Source organism: Marmota monax, unplaced genomic scaffold, assembly GCF_021218885.2.
Source record: "Marmota monax isolate L192 unplaced genomic scaffold, Marmota_monax_Labrador192_F-V1.1 WCK01_AAM20220418_F8-fsc00806, whole genome shotgun sequence".
Classification (NCBI taxonomy): Eukaryota; Metazoa; Chordata; class Mammalia; order Rodentia; family Sciuridae; genus Marmota; species Marmota monax.
Window position 1 is genome coordinate 24,668 of NW_026693140.1, and position 17,613 is coordinate 42,280.

Consider the following 17,613-nt stretch of genomic DNA (forward strand, 5'->3'; position numbering starts at 1 on the left):
TCAAAAAAGCTGGGAAAAGTAAATTTTTTAAAAAGGAGTTCCTAACTGAACAAACACTTCACAGAAGAAGAAATACAATAGATTAACAAATATATGAAAAAAGTTCAACATCTCTAGCAATTACAGAAATGCAAATCAAAACTACACTGAGATTCCATATCACTTCAGTCAGAATGGCAATCATCAAGAATACAAACAACAATAAATGTTGGCAAGGATGTGGGGAAAAAGATACATTCATGCGTTGCTGGTAGGAATGCAAATTGGTGGAACCACATGGAAAGCAGTATAGAGATTCCTCAGAAAACTTTGAATGGAACCTCCATTTGTCCCGGTCATCCCACTCCTAGGTTTATACCCAAAGGACTTCAGCATACTATAGTGACACAGTCACATTAGTGGTTAGCAGGACAATTCACAATAGCTGAACTACGGAACCAACCTAGGTGCCCTTCAACAGATGAATGGATAAAGAAACTGTGGTATATATGCACAATGGAATATTACTCACCCTTAAGATGAATGAAATTATAGAATTTGCCAGTAAATAGATGGACCTGGAAAATTCTATGCTAAGTGAAATAAGCCAATCCCAAAGAACCAAAGGTGAATGTTTTCTCTGATATGCAGATGCTAATTCTATGGTGTGGTGTGTGTGTGTGTGTGTGTGTGTGTGTGTTTAAGAATAGAAGTATGTTGGACTAGACAGATGAGAGTGGAGAGAGGAGAGGGGGCGTGAAGGTAGGAATAATAGTAGAATGAATTGGACATTATTACCCATTGCCCTATGTGCATATATGATTACATGACCTGTGTAACTCTATATAATGTACAACCAGATGAAGAATAAGTTATACTCCATTAATGTATGAATGCCAAAATGCATTCTGCTGTCATGTATAACTAATTAGAACAACTAAAAAATAAAATAATAAAAAGGAGTTCCTAATATTATGGAATGAATTTGTCTTTATATTATTACTGTGTTTAAAAATTATTAATAAAAAGTATCCAGAGTCACACTGATCTGGTTTTGAATTATGGGATCAATACTTATGGGATCAATACTTAATGGATATATGATATTAGATAATTAATCTAATTTCTCTTTGCCTCAGTTTTCCCATGGAAATGATGATACTACCCATCTCAAAAGGTTGTTCTAAGGAAAAATTATATACATTACACATAAAACATTCAGCATTCATGAATGCTAACTGCTTTATTGTTTTTAAACTAAAGGGCAAGTTTAATATTACCGATAAGTAAGCCAATGAGAATTAAGTAGTACTTCGCACTACAAGTTGATGTAGCTAGATACGATTTGTTACTATAAGTATAGTTTCTAAAAGGAGACAGTACATTCTTAAGACTTTCTGTTCTTGAGTGCAGTGGCCATAAGCTGAAACCAAGGTGGGCCTCACACACATTAAATCCAACAGGACAGGACTGTTTAAAAGTTTTAACCACTTCTAAAACTTCCCTCCTACTTTTGTGACCAGGTCAATCATCCTTAATTTTGTGCATTTATGGCTCAGATAAAAACATGCAAGCTTTCTTTACCATGAACATCTAGATAGTCACCCATCATCATGAAGAGAGCGGCACTAGAGAATGCATGGTTTGGAAGTCAGGGCTAATTAAAAAGACCATATTTATTAGAAATAACAATCCAAATTTGATATTCAATATCATTACCCTTTCAAGTAAATTGAATTTTAGGGGGGGGGGGAAGTACAGTTGAAGTGATCCAGACTGGAACTCTCTTTCAAGTATGAAATCTCCACGAATACGAAAACATCAACTTTCCAAACTAAAAAATAAGTTGTACCACACAATGTCAAGGTCCCTTTTAGCACAAAGGTTTAATGATGTGAGGGTCTATGTATATATTTGTATCACCTTCGATGTTAATCTGGGTTTCTAAACTGGCACTCAGGCTTTCTGTATTCAAGGAAGCAGTGATGGAAACATCTGCTCAGCAATAAAAGGAAATTTTAAGTAAGACACCAATCCCTTGGTCCACCTCAGCTCTCCGATCTAAGTGGCCTGCACAATGGTCAAGAAAATGGACTTTAGTGTCAGGCAGTCTTGGGATTAAGTTTGAATTTTACCACTTTCTAGCTGTGAAACATTGGCCAAGTTATTAAATCTCCCTAGGTCTCCTTTCCTTTTCTGTTGAAGGGCATAATTATAATGACACTTGAAGAGAATTCAATGAGACAATGTATACAAGGAGCTTTGCAAGGTTCTTGAGACATGGTTAGTGCCTAATAAATAAGTAAATGGTGAGATCAGTGTGTGCAGTTACCATCTCTTACAAAGTGTAGATTCTGGAGAAAGGTAGGACCAGGTCAAATCTTGGCATGCTTTTTCTACTTACAAACTGTTTTCTCTGGTAAGAAACAAACTCCAAAAACCTGAGTTTCCTCATATTTGTAAAATACCAGAGTCAAACCCACTTCTGTTTGGTCTAAAGCTTATGTTCTGTAGTACTACACTACAGCAGTGAAGATTAGACCTGCAAGGTTGATATTTGTATTGCACTTTGTAGCTAAAGTGACCCCAAGAAAGAATTCCATATTGGTGGAGGTAGTAGCGATAGTAGTAGTTGTTATTGCTGTTGTCACACTTTTATTCATTATCATCATCACCACCATCACCATCACCACTGATACCGCTGGTTATGGGTGACGAGTTCTGCTTCCTCACATGTTGAAGTCAGAACATTAGAAAGCACACCAAGGCAAGTATATAAAGCAGGGTTTATTTAAAAAGGGGTAACATAGACTTCTCCTGGGAGGGAGAAGTGGCCACAGCTGGTATCTAGGTATCCTAAGAAGCAAGGTGTTCCGCCCTTTTTTATATGTCCTAGGTTTGTTTGTTCTCCTGCCCTCTTCCACTTACCTTTCTCCTTCCTGCTGACTAGGCCTAGGAAATGCTTGGTGAGATGGCCAAAAGGTGGGAACCAGGTGGGCTGAAGGGGGAAGGGCAGGATGAGCAGTCAATGACACATTAATTAATAATCCTATAGCTCCCTGTAGGGAGGGGCAATTCCTGTGACAGGTTTACCTTCGCAACAGGTTGGAGCAGGGGCAGGTTCTTGATAAGGGTGGAAGAAGGGCTCTGAAGGAATTAACATTTTAATCCTTCAGGGGACAGTCTCCAACTTCCTGGACTCACTCAGAATTGGCCTCCTTGATCTGACCTGACTCGATTTAACTATCTATACTGACTGCCTGTCTAATTCTGGCTTCACCACCACCATTATCATCACCACCATCATCATCCAGTGGTCTAGGATGGACCTAAAGGGTAGAGTCTGGTTGTATGAGACATTAATTAGGGTTGAACTGACCAAGATGGAGCACTAACTCAGCCCTGGTAGCTCAGTATCACCCAGACCTTTCATAATCACACAGCTCAGTTTCTCCATCCAGTCAAAGATGAGCACAGAGGGGCAAAGGAGTATCTCAGGTTTGCTTTAGGTTTCCACCCCTGAAGAAAGAGAAATTGCAGTGGAAAACCCTGAATGCCCCTTCTAGCCTTTGAGTTCTCAAGTTGAGTAGCTAATGCAATGATTCAGGGATACCCTGGTTATGAGCCACTTAACCTCTCTGATCCTGTCCTATCATCTCTCAAATGGTGATAATACTGTCTACCCTGCACTCCAGTCAGGGACCATTCTCTCCTTTGTATCCAGAGTGCCTAAGACAGTGTATTTTAAAATTTAAACATGATTTAATTTAGTAGCTGGTTAATAACTATTCACATGAATGAATTTGAACCTTCCAGAAAGCATGAATCCAAAAAGAAATGTCCAACAGGGATTCAAGCCAGATATTTTCTGGCGTTTCCAGTTTTAGTCTCAAGAATTTTGAACATCAAGGGGAAAAAAATTCTCTAGAGTTTTTCAGTTTTGTACTCCTAGAGCACAATTCCTACAACAGATCTCCATGCTTTCTGAGAGGGTGGGGGAAGAGGTCCGTGCCCAGGCATCTACCGTCTCACTGTTAACTAACAACTCTTTCAGATAAATGAAAAGCACAGAGCAGAGGCCACACACCTGCTCTCTTGCTGCAAAGGCCCTGCAACTCCTCAGAGAAAGCCATTGAGAGTGGAGGAGGCCAGGGGTCTCTATGTTCTGAGGGATGGAGAATACAGACTTGCAAATTTTGAACGGTGATGCTAAAAGTTACCACCTTTGGATTCCCCATGGGAGAATCTACTCAGCCTTCTCTCTGGTGCTCACCAGACTGAAATGCGATACCTAAGAGGAGGTGTTTAGCTTCATCAGGATGTCAAAGCCCAGCCCCTTGAAGTGTTTCTCCATACTGGGAAGCCACCGCAGAGATTTTTTAGCATTAATGAAACTGTAGCCTCTGGTTTTGTGCTTCCACTTCCACATTCTCCCTTCATGTCATCATTGTTGATTGCCTTAATTCAGGGACCCTCTTCTGGGCCTTCGGCTGTCTACTCATGTCAATGGATAGGTCCACTCCTGCTCTGATATGATAGGAAACTGCTCCATGAGCATCCCAGGCCCGAGGCATCTTCACCACTGGTCTGGCCTGATTCCTGATACCTTCTGCCCCATCCCCCTCACACACACACACACACACACACATGCACACACACACACACTTCACTATTCACAATTCACTATTTTCAGCTGGCTCATATATAAGTGTTACTAGAGAGGAAGAATAAGTTAAAGCCATTTTCAGTTTAGATTCTTTGCCAGTTCTTTGGGGTTGGGGTATTTAGAAGCAGGTACTTGTAAGATATTTCTGCCTGGGGGTTGGGTCAGGAGGAGGAAGGCTGAGAATTAGACCTGGGACAAGGACAAGGCCTAGAACACAGCATTCTGAGAGGAAATGGGGAAGAGTGTCTTCCAAGCCACACCACCTCCACCCAGACACCGCCTGCCTCTGCCTTGAGAGTTAAAATGAGGATCCAGATAATCATCCCCCAAAGTGAGCATAAATAGAAAAGACATTGAAAATAAATCATTACAGATGACAGGATTTCACCAGAGGGGAAAATGTATGTTCCATTGAGCCAAGTACAAACAGTTGTCAGGCTTTGGTGCAGCTATGGAGGGACATTCTTGAGCTCTGAGCCCAGCTTCCCAGTATACTTGGAGACAGCCTTGAGGGAAGGTGGTCCCACAGGGTGGGGTGGAGGCTGCTGGCTTAACTCCACACTCCTAGCACCCAGCAAGAGCGTCAGGAAAGGCACAGAGCAGTGAGGAGAAAGCACCTTTCTTCTTGTGAGATAAAAGGATTTTCTGTGGAGCTTTTCTTAGAGGGTTAGCAAAACTCATTATTGATTTCTGGGGCAAAGCCTTGGGTCACAATGCTCTTGATTCTCCTGTGGCCTCGCGATGCCCTCACATCACCTTCGCCTGGGTATATGGCAGTGCCATGTTAACCCTGATCTCTTAATGACATATTTCCCCGTTCTTGCCCTTGTGTGAAATGACAGTTCTCTGCTTGGCTGGCTTTCCAAGGAGCCGGAAATGCTGCTGTCTGACTTCTTGAACTAAAGAGTTCACTATCAGGACAACACACATAAAAAGACGGGTGCTGGGGACGTCTTGGCTCCCTTGCAGAGGGTGTTGTTTATGAGAGCGTCTTAAACTGTGATCAGAGGAAGACAGGAGAGAGCTATAAAAAGAACTATGTGTAGTCATTTGGGGTGGAGAGATATGAAAAATCTGACTGCGGAGTCCCTAAACAACATGACTGAGCTTCAGTTGTGCAGAGACACTTAAAGAAGTTGATGTTTTAGAGTCAAAGGAAAACCAAACACAAACTAATATGGGAAGGTGTTTGAATGAGGAGGTGTGGTACCTGACTCCCAGAAATGACTTTCAAGACTCCAAAGGTGGGTAGAGTGGGAATTGCTCTTTTTAAGGGTTAAGAATTTTTTTTGGCTTGCTGTTCTTGTAAAGGGAAGACAAGTCTGTCCTTGAGAGAACTTGTAAGACAGTCTCTCTTTAAAAAAAAATGCTCTGAAAACAATTAAGTGCCACAAAACTTTGAAAGAACTAAGATCAACTTGGTGTTTGACAAAGCTAATATAAGAATGGTAATCAATCCCTTGGCAATGGAAATTTTAAATTTAAAATAAGCTTCAACAAAGCCTTTGAACCTTCAAACACTTTATGCTTAAGAAATTAATGGGTCCCTGAAGAAGTCACATTTCCTTTTCTGTTTCTGTAATATATACTTCAATTACATTAATCAACAACGCAGCAAAATAACTGACACCAACCAGCTTCCAAGTCACTTTTCCAAATGCGCCTTTTCTTCAGCAGAGACTTAGCATTCAGATAGCTAATTGAGGTTTATATAAGCATGAATAAATATTTGGTGAAGCTGGATTTTCCCATCCTGTTGTCACCCGTAGCTCACCCCAGAATGGCTTCCCACCCTTTTTTCCCTTCTACTGTCATTGCTGTTGAGTGTGATAAACTATCTGGCTGACAGAGATATTAAATTAAAACACTTCTTCTGCAGTATCTATGAAGATGCTAAAACACCCAACAGACAAGTTTGCTTTTAAAGCAAAATGGAATTTCGTGAGATATTTTGCTTTGCTCCAAGGAAGAAATCAGCAGAGGGGGGTCCCTGGTTTCCTGTAATCTTCTCAGCTCTGAACAAATCAGAAAAAAATGGCATCCCTCCATTTAGGTGTGATCCTCCATGTAGACTGTCTTTGCTTTAATTGTGTCTCTCCTCAGCTCTATCCCTTTGAGGATTTTGGTTTCACTTAACTTTTCTCAGAGAAAGTGTCTCCAGGTTTCCTGTTGGTTTTTTCCATTTTGGTTCTCTCTTACAAATGGAAACCTTAAACGTAGAGGCTTTAAACTACAAATTGTATAATATTCCTCAAAACAAACAAGAAATTTTAATTTTTGATTTGGGTATTTGCCTATTTGTGAGTGGTAGATATCGATCTACTGGGAGATGATTTCTCCTTGTTGACATTGGTCCACAGAGAAGTGCTCCTGATAATTTGCATGCTGCTAAGATGGCTAGACCTCACTGTGCAGCTGTTGAGCCCCTGTTGGACTTTTCCACATATACCATCCCCTGTCAGGAGGGTTGAGATACTAAGCCCCTTTCACTAAGGCCCTTGGCTGACCCATCGTCTTAGCAAATCATCTGATATATTTACCTTCTTAAGGTGAACTAGTTCTTCAAAGTGTTTTTGTATTTATTGGGGAACCTCCTAAGAGAAAATAAATTAGTTTCTAATGGTGGAAGTACCTGCACAGGGCAATATAATATATTTTAAGATGCTGTGCAATAAGGTAAACTTTTGAGTAATATCACTTAGTAATTTAAATCCATATATTCACAAGATTCATCCTTTATAAAAATAATTAAAGAATATCTATTATTGCTGGGTTCTATCCCCAGCACCAAAAAAAAAAAAAAAAGAATACCTATTGTTGATAGTTCAGATATATTGCTAGAGAATTCCATGTCATGAGCAATGTGAAGGATGGTTGATACTTCAATGATTACTGCTAGAGTTTGAATCTTAAATGTCTCTGAAAGTCAATGTGTTCAAGATTTGGTTTCCAGGTTGGCAATATTAGGATGTGATGTAGTTTTTAGAATATGAGGCCTGGTGGAAAGTCACTAGGTCATTGGGGGATGTGCCCTGAATGGGAAGTGAGAAAGCCAGGTCTCTTCTTCTTTCTCATTTGCATTCTGGACATGAGGTGAGTGATTTTCTCCACTGTGCACTCCCACCAAGACCCAACCACAGGCCCAACGCACAGGGCCAGCTGATCATGGACTAAAATATCTAAAACTGAGCCCAAACAAGCCATTTCTCTTTATAAATTGGTAATCCCATTTATTTATTATAATAACAGAAAGCTCATTAACAGAATCACTCATATTTTGAGGTCTGATTGGCACTGAAAGGAAAATCAGAGCATTTAGGACGTTACAAACCAGTCACCTGTCCACTTGGTTGAATTTTTCACTTCCACATCTGCATTTTAGGCAATTCAACCAGAGACATGAAAATGCACAATTTGGTTGTCAAGGCTGATGGACTCTCCACAGTCTCACCTTGCAGTGCTTCACTTTGCTGTGATTCCTCAGAAAATTTGGAATGGAACCTCCATTTGACCCAGTCATCCCACTCCTAGGTTTATACCCAAAGGACTACAGCATGCTATAGTGACGCAGCCACATCAGTGATTAGCAGGACAATTCAGAACAGCTGAACTATGGAAACAGCCTAGGTGCCCTTCAACAGATGAATTTCCCCCTCTGTCTCCTGAGAAGACAAAAGGGCCTTTCACATGCTGTAGACTTCCAAGCCTTGAAAGCAACTTTTCTTGTGTACATGAGTTTGGGTGACTCTTCTTCCATTTAATAAGATTGACAGCACATAAAAATAGGATGAGAATATCTGCTGCACATCAAGAGAAAGTGCATAGGTCCAGATCTTCACCAGAATTGGAAACTGGAATTCAGTAAAAGGCCTCTATGTACAGAGAGGGTTTTAGACCATCCCAGCATTTGTGCATTAAGGCAGGAAGCGATGCTCATTCAGCTACCCAAATTGGCCACAAGCAAAGCTCAACGCTTCCACAATCTCTGGGAAAATGAGATGTTACATGTTCTTAGCAGGAGCTGACAATTAAGCTGAGTGAACAATCGTGTGAGGCGGGGGAGTGGGAGCTCATGCTGCTCAGCCACATGCCTCAGGTGCTGGGTTGAGTGTGAGGCCGAGGGCCAAGAGCTTTCAACCACCCAAGAAGCCAGGGATCCTGAAACCTACAACCCTATGGCATGTTATTCTGTTTATTATCATGGAGACTCCCGGTTCCTTCCAACTATTTCCTCTGGCACGATAAGGATTTTGTGAGGTGCCAGGGGATATATAATTCATTAGAATCAAGTAATGATTTGTAATATTTAAACTATTCCATTAAACCAGGAAGCAGGTCAGAAACTAACCTTCAAATACAGCCAAGGGAGAAAGTCAGCCCAGCAGCTTAAAATATATATCTTTTGCAGGAAGCATGGAGCATATAATTAGCTGTAATTTCTGCAACTGCAGTCAGGAAGCTTTACTTTTTGGCTGATAGGCAGTGTTATCTCCTGATGGCCTGGGAAACCAAATGCTAGGGTTACATTCCTGGCTCCCACATAGACCCTGGTGGGTGGCTTTGGGGGGAAACTGGGCAAAGGAGCAAAGGAAAGGAATGAGCAGGGTGGGGCTGGGAGCTGGAGCAGTTGTAGGGAAGGATCCGGGTGATGGCCTCTTTGATTCTTTTGTAAGGAGACTACGAATTTTGAGAATTATATTTAAACATATTCTGATTTCCAGTGTGATCATTTCCCAAAGACGCTTTTTCATGCTTAATATATTGGGCAAAAGCTCTATTCCTTGGCTCCTGCTGGTAGTCATGGAGGAAGTTAAATGTGCTACTGTTAAAGGATCACTTTTATTTTTGGCTGTTTCAACAAACACAGATTTTTTTTTTCCAGTGGGCAAGTCTCAGTCTGGCAGAGGCATTAAAAATTAGTAGAGGTGGAAATGCTTTGAAACATTTGATCTCTTCTCAGGGAAGCTGAGCAGAGGGGAGGAGAGTCTCTTAGGAAGCCTCGCTGTGTGGAAGCATATGCACCAACAATGAGATTTTTCTTCAGTGCCTCCTGAGGCCTGAATTCTCCCCTCTAGTCAGGCACCAAAGCGGGAAAAGCCCAGCTCTTCTCTCTGACATTTGATCTAAATCTCCTGAAGTCATTGGGGGAGGTCAGGGAAGCTCAGACGGGGGCAACAGAGCAGAAACAGCAACGTGGCAGTAAATAAACCTGATTTCTGTTCATTCTAGTCCAGGCTGGTTTGGTTTGCTGAGAAGTCATTTCTCTTGCTTTTGTTTTTCTGGAAATTTTCAAATCCTGACTCCTCTTGCCCTCTGAACCACATCAACCAACTAATCACCTGATAAAATAACATCTATCCTATCCTTAACAAGAGTGACAGTAATTGGCCTTTTTTTTTAATAGCATGGGAATCAAACCAAGGGTCTCGTGCATTCAAGGCAAGTAAGAGACATTTTTAAAAAACATTATATCTCCTAGTTATTTATCAGGATTCTGCGTTGTATTAAATCTCTTCTTTAACTATTTGTAAAAATTCTACAGTTTATTGGGGAAGAGAGAGATATATGATTTTAAATGATTTTTTTCTTTAAAAATAGTGCATGCATAGCTTAGCACCAGAAAAGCCCCAAAACTATTTCTCTCTTTTGCTTCCTAGGATGATCTCCCTTTGATGGGGATCACGTTCAGATGTGTATTATACTGATATTCCCTAGATAACACATCTTGAATTATAAACTCAGGCATCTTCCAGGTACCGAGGAGGAGAGGATAAAGCAAGAAGGTGAGCAAACATTCATTAGATGAGAAATGGAAAAGCAAGGGGTAGCTTTCCAGGGACCTCCATCACCAGCATTTATCCTACAACATCCACAGTACACAAATAATTGCCTGCAAGCTCTGACTTGGTCAGATAAACCTGCTCACTGCCTCATAGAAACAGCCGAGAGCATTTCTTGGAAGGCTCGCGTCTCTTCCGCAGCAGCTGCTCATCTCTAATGTAACAGCTCTGTGCTCTCCTCCAGAGCACAGCCGCATTGTCCCAGCTATGAATAAATCATTAACCCTATTTTATTAATAAGGCTAAGCTAACAATACTAATACAATCTAAGTTTTTGTTCAAATTGGAGTAAATGAAAAAACACATACAAAGAGGTTTTCATTGAAATTGATCCTAAAAGCAGTATGTTAAGCAAGAATTTTAGTGGTGGGTTGGAATTATTTATCTTTATTTTCTATTTTATGCATAATTGAGAGAAGGGGCAAAAGGACATGCCTCCTCTAAGTAGGATACCGTTGTAAGGAATTAGAAATCAAGAACTAAATTTGTTGCAGCCATATATTCTATTTAAAAAAATACTGCTTAAGCCTATATAACACCTTGTCTCATGGAAGAGAGAACACTGGAATAGGTTACACTTTCTTGCTATAGCAGTCTCAAATTGTATCAGACAGTTTCAGTAATCTGTCATAGAGTGTTGCTTGCAAGCAGCCATATATTCTAAAAAGGAGAAAATAGTTTTGTTTTTTTTTTAAATCTATGTGTTGCATGATTCAGAACTTAAGTAGTTTAGGAACAAATCTATGTGTTGTATGATTCAGAACTTAAGTAGTTTATAGGAACAAATCCTCTGATAGATTAAGAAATAGAAGAACGATTTTCTGTTGCTTTCCTAATAAAATATTTCCTGTGAATGAAGGTGCTCATTTAATAGGGACCTATGATTATAATCATATATAAGTTCGTAGTTATTAAGGTTTTATGGGGCTCGGGATGTGGCTCAAGTGGTAGCGTGCTTGCCTGGCATGCATGAGGCACTGGGTTCTATCCTCCACAGTACATAAAATAAAATAAAATAAAAATACTGTGTCCACCTAAAACTAAAAAAATAAAAAATAAATATTAAAAAAAGGTTTTAATCCCATGATAGAAGCTGAAAGTGTTGTCAAACAGGTGTAGACAGTCCTGGGTTAGTCTTGTGTGATATGGTGATAGGGTAGAGGAAAATGGTAAAAATTGCATTTGAATGTTTATATAAAGCTGGGCACATTGGCTTATTCCTATAGTCCCAGCTATTTGGGAAGCTGAGGCAGGAGGATCACTTGAACTTGGGAATTTGAGCAATATAGAGAGGTCTCATTGTGGAGTATGTGGATTAATTATCACAACTAGATTTTGTGTGTATTTATGTGCATGTGTGCTAGAGATTGAAAACCCAGGGCCTCATACATGCTAAGCAGGTACTCTATAACTGAGGTACACACCCAGTTCCCTAACTGCATATTTTTGAACATAAATATTGTTTTAAATTGTTGCATTACAACCAAGGGGACAATCAGGTAAAGTGAATGAGATGGATATTAGAATCAGGAGCTGTTGACCAGAGGTCTGTATATGGTAAGAATTAAAGCTATAAAGCCTGCATGGATTTCAAGGATAGCATAAATCCAGTAAAATATATTTAGCTAGAAATCAGATAATCTGAGGTATTGGCTTTCAGGGCTGGATTTAGAAGTTGAAAACAGGAGACCAGAGGCAAAGAAGCCTGGTATCTAAGGGCAGGGAAAGATCAAACACCTGGGAAGTTGGAAGACAAGGCAGAAATGAAAATGTCATTTATTAGGAATAAACCAAAGGTTTAGAAACCAGGAGGACAAAGTAGAGATGGAGAAGGACTCCTGGTTTTGGGTAGAGAAGGCAAGTAAGGTCAAATAGAGAAAGAAAGAAAGAAAAAAAAAGAATAATTCTAGGGCAATGATGGTGCCATCACATTCTTCTTTATGTTAAAAATGATAGCAGCCTTGGGTTACAGATAACCAACAGAAGCAGTGAGCTAGAGAGTGAAGAGTGCTGAATTATTACCATTAGCACCAGGAGAGCTAAAAGTATAGGTATTTTCTTATAAAAAGGACCGTGATGCTTGTAGGATGATAATATGGTCATTTAGTTACTTAATGCAGATATTTGTGTAATTTTATGTGTTATTTTATGCAGCTTTCCAAAAGGTTTGGGATACCTGACCATTATGACATCAAGAAACCTCTGGTATATGAGAAGTAACTTTTTCTTTGGTTCAAGATGTTGGATGATTCGCTATTCAGCAGAAATCCTCAAATCAGTTTCATTTAGGCTTTTTGGTGTGACATGTAATAATGGAGACAATGAGCCTTTGGAGAATGAGGACCTATTGAACAACTTACTTACTATGGGAGTTGATATTGACATGGCAAAGAAACGACAGCCTGGAGTTTTTAATAGAATGGTTACGAATGAGCAGGACCTAAAGATGTTCCTTTTGTCCAAAGGAGCTAGCAAAGAAGTGATTGCTAGCATCATATCAAGATATCCACGAGCTATAACACGCACTTCTGAAAGTCTTTCAAAACGGTGGGATCTGTGGAGAAAGATTATGACATCAGACCTTGAAATTGTAAATATTTTGGAACGTTCTCCTGAATCCTTTTTTCGGTCCAATAACAATATAAATTTAGAAAATAATATAAAGTTCCTCTACTCAGTTGGATTGTCCCAGAAATGCCTGTGTCGATTATTAGCCAATGCCCCTCGCACCTTTTCCAATAGTCTTGATTTGAATAAACAGATGATTGAAGTTTTGCAGGAAGTCTGTTTGTTCTTGGGTCACAATGATCCCACAGATTTTGTCAGGAAGATAATTTCTAAAAATCCTTTCATCTTAATTCAGAGCACCAAACGGGTGAAAGCTAACATTGAATTTTTACAGTCAACTTTCAACTTGAACAAGGAAGAACTGCTGCAACTGCTATGTGGTCCAGGAGCTGGAATTCTAGACCTTTCTACAGAATGTGCCAAAAGAAATTATACAAATATCAAAGAGAAGCTGTTTTCTCTTGGATGTACTGAAGAAGAGGTACAGAAATTTGTCTTAAGCTACCCGGATATGATGTTGTTGGCAGATAAAAAGTTTAATGATAAAATAGACTGCCTCATAGAAGAAAAAATTAGTATTTTACAAATAATTGAAAGTCCTCGGGTTCTGGATTCAAGCATAAGTATTTTAAAAAGTCGAATCAAAGAATTGGTACATGCTGGCTATAACTTGAATGTCTCTAACATTGCTCTTCTATCTTGGAGTCAAAAAAGATTTGAAGCTAAACTGGAAAAAATTAAACAGTAGAACAGTGCCTGGGGAGTTAAAAAAAAAAAAAAGTCTTGGGGCTGGGGTCATGGCTCAGTGGTAGAGTGCTTGCCTAGCATGTGTGAATCGCTGTGTTCGATCCTCATACCACATAAAATAAATAAATAAGGTATTGTGTCCATCTACAACTGAAAAAATATTTGTTAAAAAATTCTTATAATGTATTTATATAATTTAATTTTGAATTTGATTTCTTCACCACAAACATATATGTAATAATCCTTTGGGTATTTTATTTTAAAAGTTCATAAGAACTCAATATTGGCATGCTTAAGTGTAGTCTTCCTAACTACTACTGTATTTTGAATTAATGGCTGCTATATAGTAATGGTAGTTCCTGAATGCCATGTAAAACAAATGCAGAAAATAAGCTTTTGTGGTTTCTGTTTGGATTGAAAAATCAACAGATTTGGGCTGGAGATAGAGCTCAGTGGTAGAGTGCTTGCCTAGAATTCATAAGGTCACGTCCAACACTGATCCCCAGCATAGAAAAAAGAAATTGACATTCATTCAAATAGTTTTCTTCCCTCATGGTTTTGAATGGCAAGCTATTTCTTCTGTTATTCCAGTGCAATTAATTATGATTCATCAGTAAAAGTCTGACAGAATAGAAAGGAGGGATTTTCTCGGTTCCAAATTCCATATTTTCTGTTCAAACCATTAGTGTGTCTCCCAACCTAGGATTTACCATGAGTTTGTCCTGACAAGGGCAACTATGGTAGATAGAAGAATAATGGCCACCTAAAGGTCCCCAGAAACCATGAGTATGTTATAGTGCAATGGGTTTTGTAGATGTGATTAAGTTAAATATGATTAAGTTAAGGGTCTTGAGATGGGGAGGTTATCTTGATTAATTGGGATGGGCTCAGTGGAATCACAGGATCCCAAAAAGTGGAAAAGAGAGGCAAATAGGAGGTCAGAGTGGTGGAATGTAGAAACACTTGACCACTTTTGCTGGCTTTGAAGGAGGAAGAAGCCATGAGGCAAGGAATGCAGGTGGCCTATAAAAAATGGAAAAGGCAAGGAAACGGGTTCTGCCCTGGGGCCCCTAGAAAGAAGTGCAGGGCTGCTGGCACCTTGATATTAGCCCAGGGAGAGCAGTATCAAACTTCTGATGTGCAGAACCATCAGAATAAATTTGTGTTGTTTTAAAGCAGTGAGTTTTTGATAACTTGTTACAGCAGCAAATAGGTTAATAACTGATTAGTTGTATTTAAAGGAGGATGTCACAAAATGTGGTCTTTTTATCATTTCTTTATGTCTTCCTCTTATAAGAGTAAATTATATGAAAATTTACTTCTCTGGAATTTCTAATGTTAGTGTTTATGACATCTAAATGTGTTGATAAAAAGCTAAGTGTAAATATCTAAATAAAGGAATATTTTTGCCTAATGAATGTAGTTTAAAGAAATGGTGGTCATGTATATTTATATTTTGTTGGCATTTCATTTAATATAAATAAACAGGAATTTCTGGAGGCATTGACTTAAAAATGACAAATTAGATCATGACTATATTTTGAACATATTCATAATCTAGCTCTGATAGCAACTGAGAGGAGGAACAAGTTTTATGACTAATTACTTTAGATTATTTTCCAAAGTAATTTGGTTTCTAAATATGGGTTTTGAATTGAGTCACATAACTTCATGGTATTTGCTATCATTAATGCCTCAAAACAACAACAAAAACCCACCCCACTAATTTGTACCATTGGTAGAAACAAAGTGCCTGCTTTCCCAAAGCCATTTATATGTATTGTAATGATCTCCAGTAAGGTATTTGGTAGCAAGCTTGGCATAATTTAGAAACCATGATCTTTGTAGAGACATTTCTTCAGAGTGATATATCTTTAACTTTGTGTAAATAATTCACTAAACTTGTTTTCTTATAAAATTAAAAACCATGCAGAGTTGGTAAAAATCAATGTATATAAGGTATGTAAGATTTCTTGTACATAATAGCTGTTCAGTCAAGGATAAGAAAAATAAGTTACAGTAGTATTTTTTTAAGAAACAGCTTTATTGATATCTAATTCATATACCATGTAATTTATTAATTTATATAATTCAAGGTTTCAAAAATATCTATTCATTTAAATTATACAATTTAAGATAGCGCATATGATCATCACTACATTATAATTTTTAGAATTTGTATCCTCTAAAAGAAACTGGTACCCATGGGCAGCCAATCTTGTTTTCCCCCTTCCAGCCTCATAGCACTAAGCAAAACCTAAATCTTGCTGTCTTTATAAGTTTGCTTTTCTGGACATTATATATAAATGGAATCATACGTACATAATTTCGTGACCACTTTCACCTAATCTTTTTAAGTTTCATTCATGTAGCTCATATCAGCATTCCTTTTTATTGCCAAATAGTGTTCTATTCTATGGATACAATAGTATTGCTGGGAATTAAATTTATTGTTATGGCTTGAAACACAAAGTATTAATTAATTAATTAATTGTCTTTGGAGTTGTATGGAAGAATTTCCCAAGGTATCTCTCTTGGGAATCTTTTTTTTTTTTTTTTTTTTTTAAGAGAGAGGGGGAGAGAGAGAGAGAGAATTTTTTTTTAATATTTATTTTTTAGTATTTGGCAGACACAACATTTTTGTATGTGGTGTTGAGGATCGAACCCGGGCCGCACTCATGCCAGGCGAGCGCGCTACCGCTTGAGCCACACCCCCAGCCCTCTCTTGGGAATCTTAACAAATTTATATGGAACTTGAGGGAGATGGGCAGAGAAGGTATAAGTTTTTTGGCATAAGCAGGTCATGGGGATTTCACCTGGGTTGAGAGAAATTGTATAGCAACAATAGTTGCAAGTGCCCAAGGAGAATGTAGGATGAACAGAAATATAATACAACACTTGATCATTTTAAAAGTAACATTTTTTTTGTCAGAAGTGAAAGGAAAATCCATGTTAATAGGAAAATAAATCACAAAAAAGAAGGAAAAAACCTCCAGAGATAATATTTTGGTGGCTCTTCCTATTGTTTTTCTTTGCAGAACTTATCTGTACCTAGATGCAATATGAGTAGGTATGTAGTATATATATTTAAGTTGATATTGGACTATTATAGGTTTTTCTTGTCCTAATAAATCCTAAACATATTACATAATTTTCAGTATTAAAGGATCAAGTAAGTATTCACCTGTTAACATGGTTTTTAATGGTTGTATGATGAAATTATGTTGCTGGATAAACTGTAATTTCTCAATCTCTCACCATTGTGCAGAGCAAATGAATTTTAGTAATATTTTAAACATCTCATCTGGATTATTTTAACATTCCATAGGTTATACTGTCATTTTTAATCCATTGGCATTCTTTATAAATTAGAAGTTTATTCTAGAAAATATAAAGGTTGAATATTGCATTATTGTACTGTTCTCTAAATGTCAGTTTCACAAAACCATTTTTTAAAAATTTTAATTTGTTATATATGACAACACAATGCATTACAATTCATATTACACATATAAAGCACAATTTTTCATATCTCTGATTGTTCACACAGTTGTTGTAAAGGCTTATTTAAAAGCTTTTGACTTGTATCTTTTTGGTAAAAATCATCATAAAGGTTTCTCTTAGTTAATGCATTTTGATAAATGTAACTGCATGGGTGAATCTCAAATTATGCAGGAGCCAGAGTATGAAATGTGAAAGGAGGCAGAGTATAATCTATGTGATTACATTTATATGAAATGTAAATTTCATAGAAAATTCTCACCCATCTGTAATGACAGAAAGCAGATCATTGTTAGGGGATCAGGGTGTTTG

At 38.2% G+C, this 17,613-nt stretch overlaps 1 protein-coding gene and 1 non-coding gene across 2 annotated transcripts; one reads left to right on the forward strand and one right to left on the reverse strand.

Annotated features, from left to right (window-relative positions):
* The first annotated feature begins 5,868 nt into the window (after positions 1 to 5,868).
* LOC124099814 (transcription termination factor 1, mitochondrial-like) lies at positions 5,869 to 15,214 on the forward strand. Its single transcript, XM_046455038.2, has 2 exons — positions 5,869 to 5,889; positions 12,640 to 15,214. The coding sequence occupies exon 2, from the start codon at positions 12,671 to 12,673 to the stop codon at positions 13,799 to 13,801; it is 1,131 nt and encodes a 376-aa protein (XP_046310994.1). The 5' UTR covers positions 5,869 to 5,889; positions 12,640 to 12,670; the 3' UTR covers positions 13,802 to 15,214.
* Positions 11,003 to 11,128, reverse strand: LOC124099815 (small nucleolar RNA SNORA28). The gene has a single exon (XR_006854101.1). It is a non-coding gene; the product is annotated as a small nucleolar RNA SNORA28 (small nucleolar RNA).
* Positions 15,215 to 17,613: the final 2,399 nt, after the last annotated feature.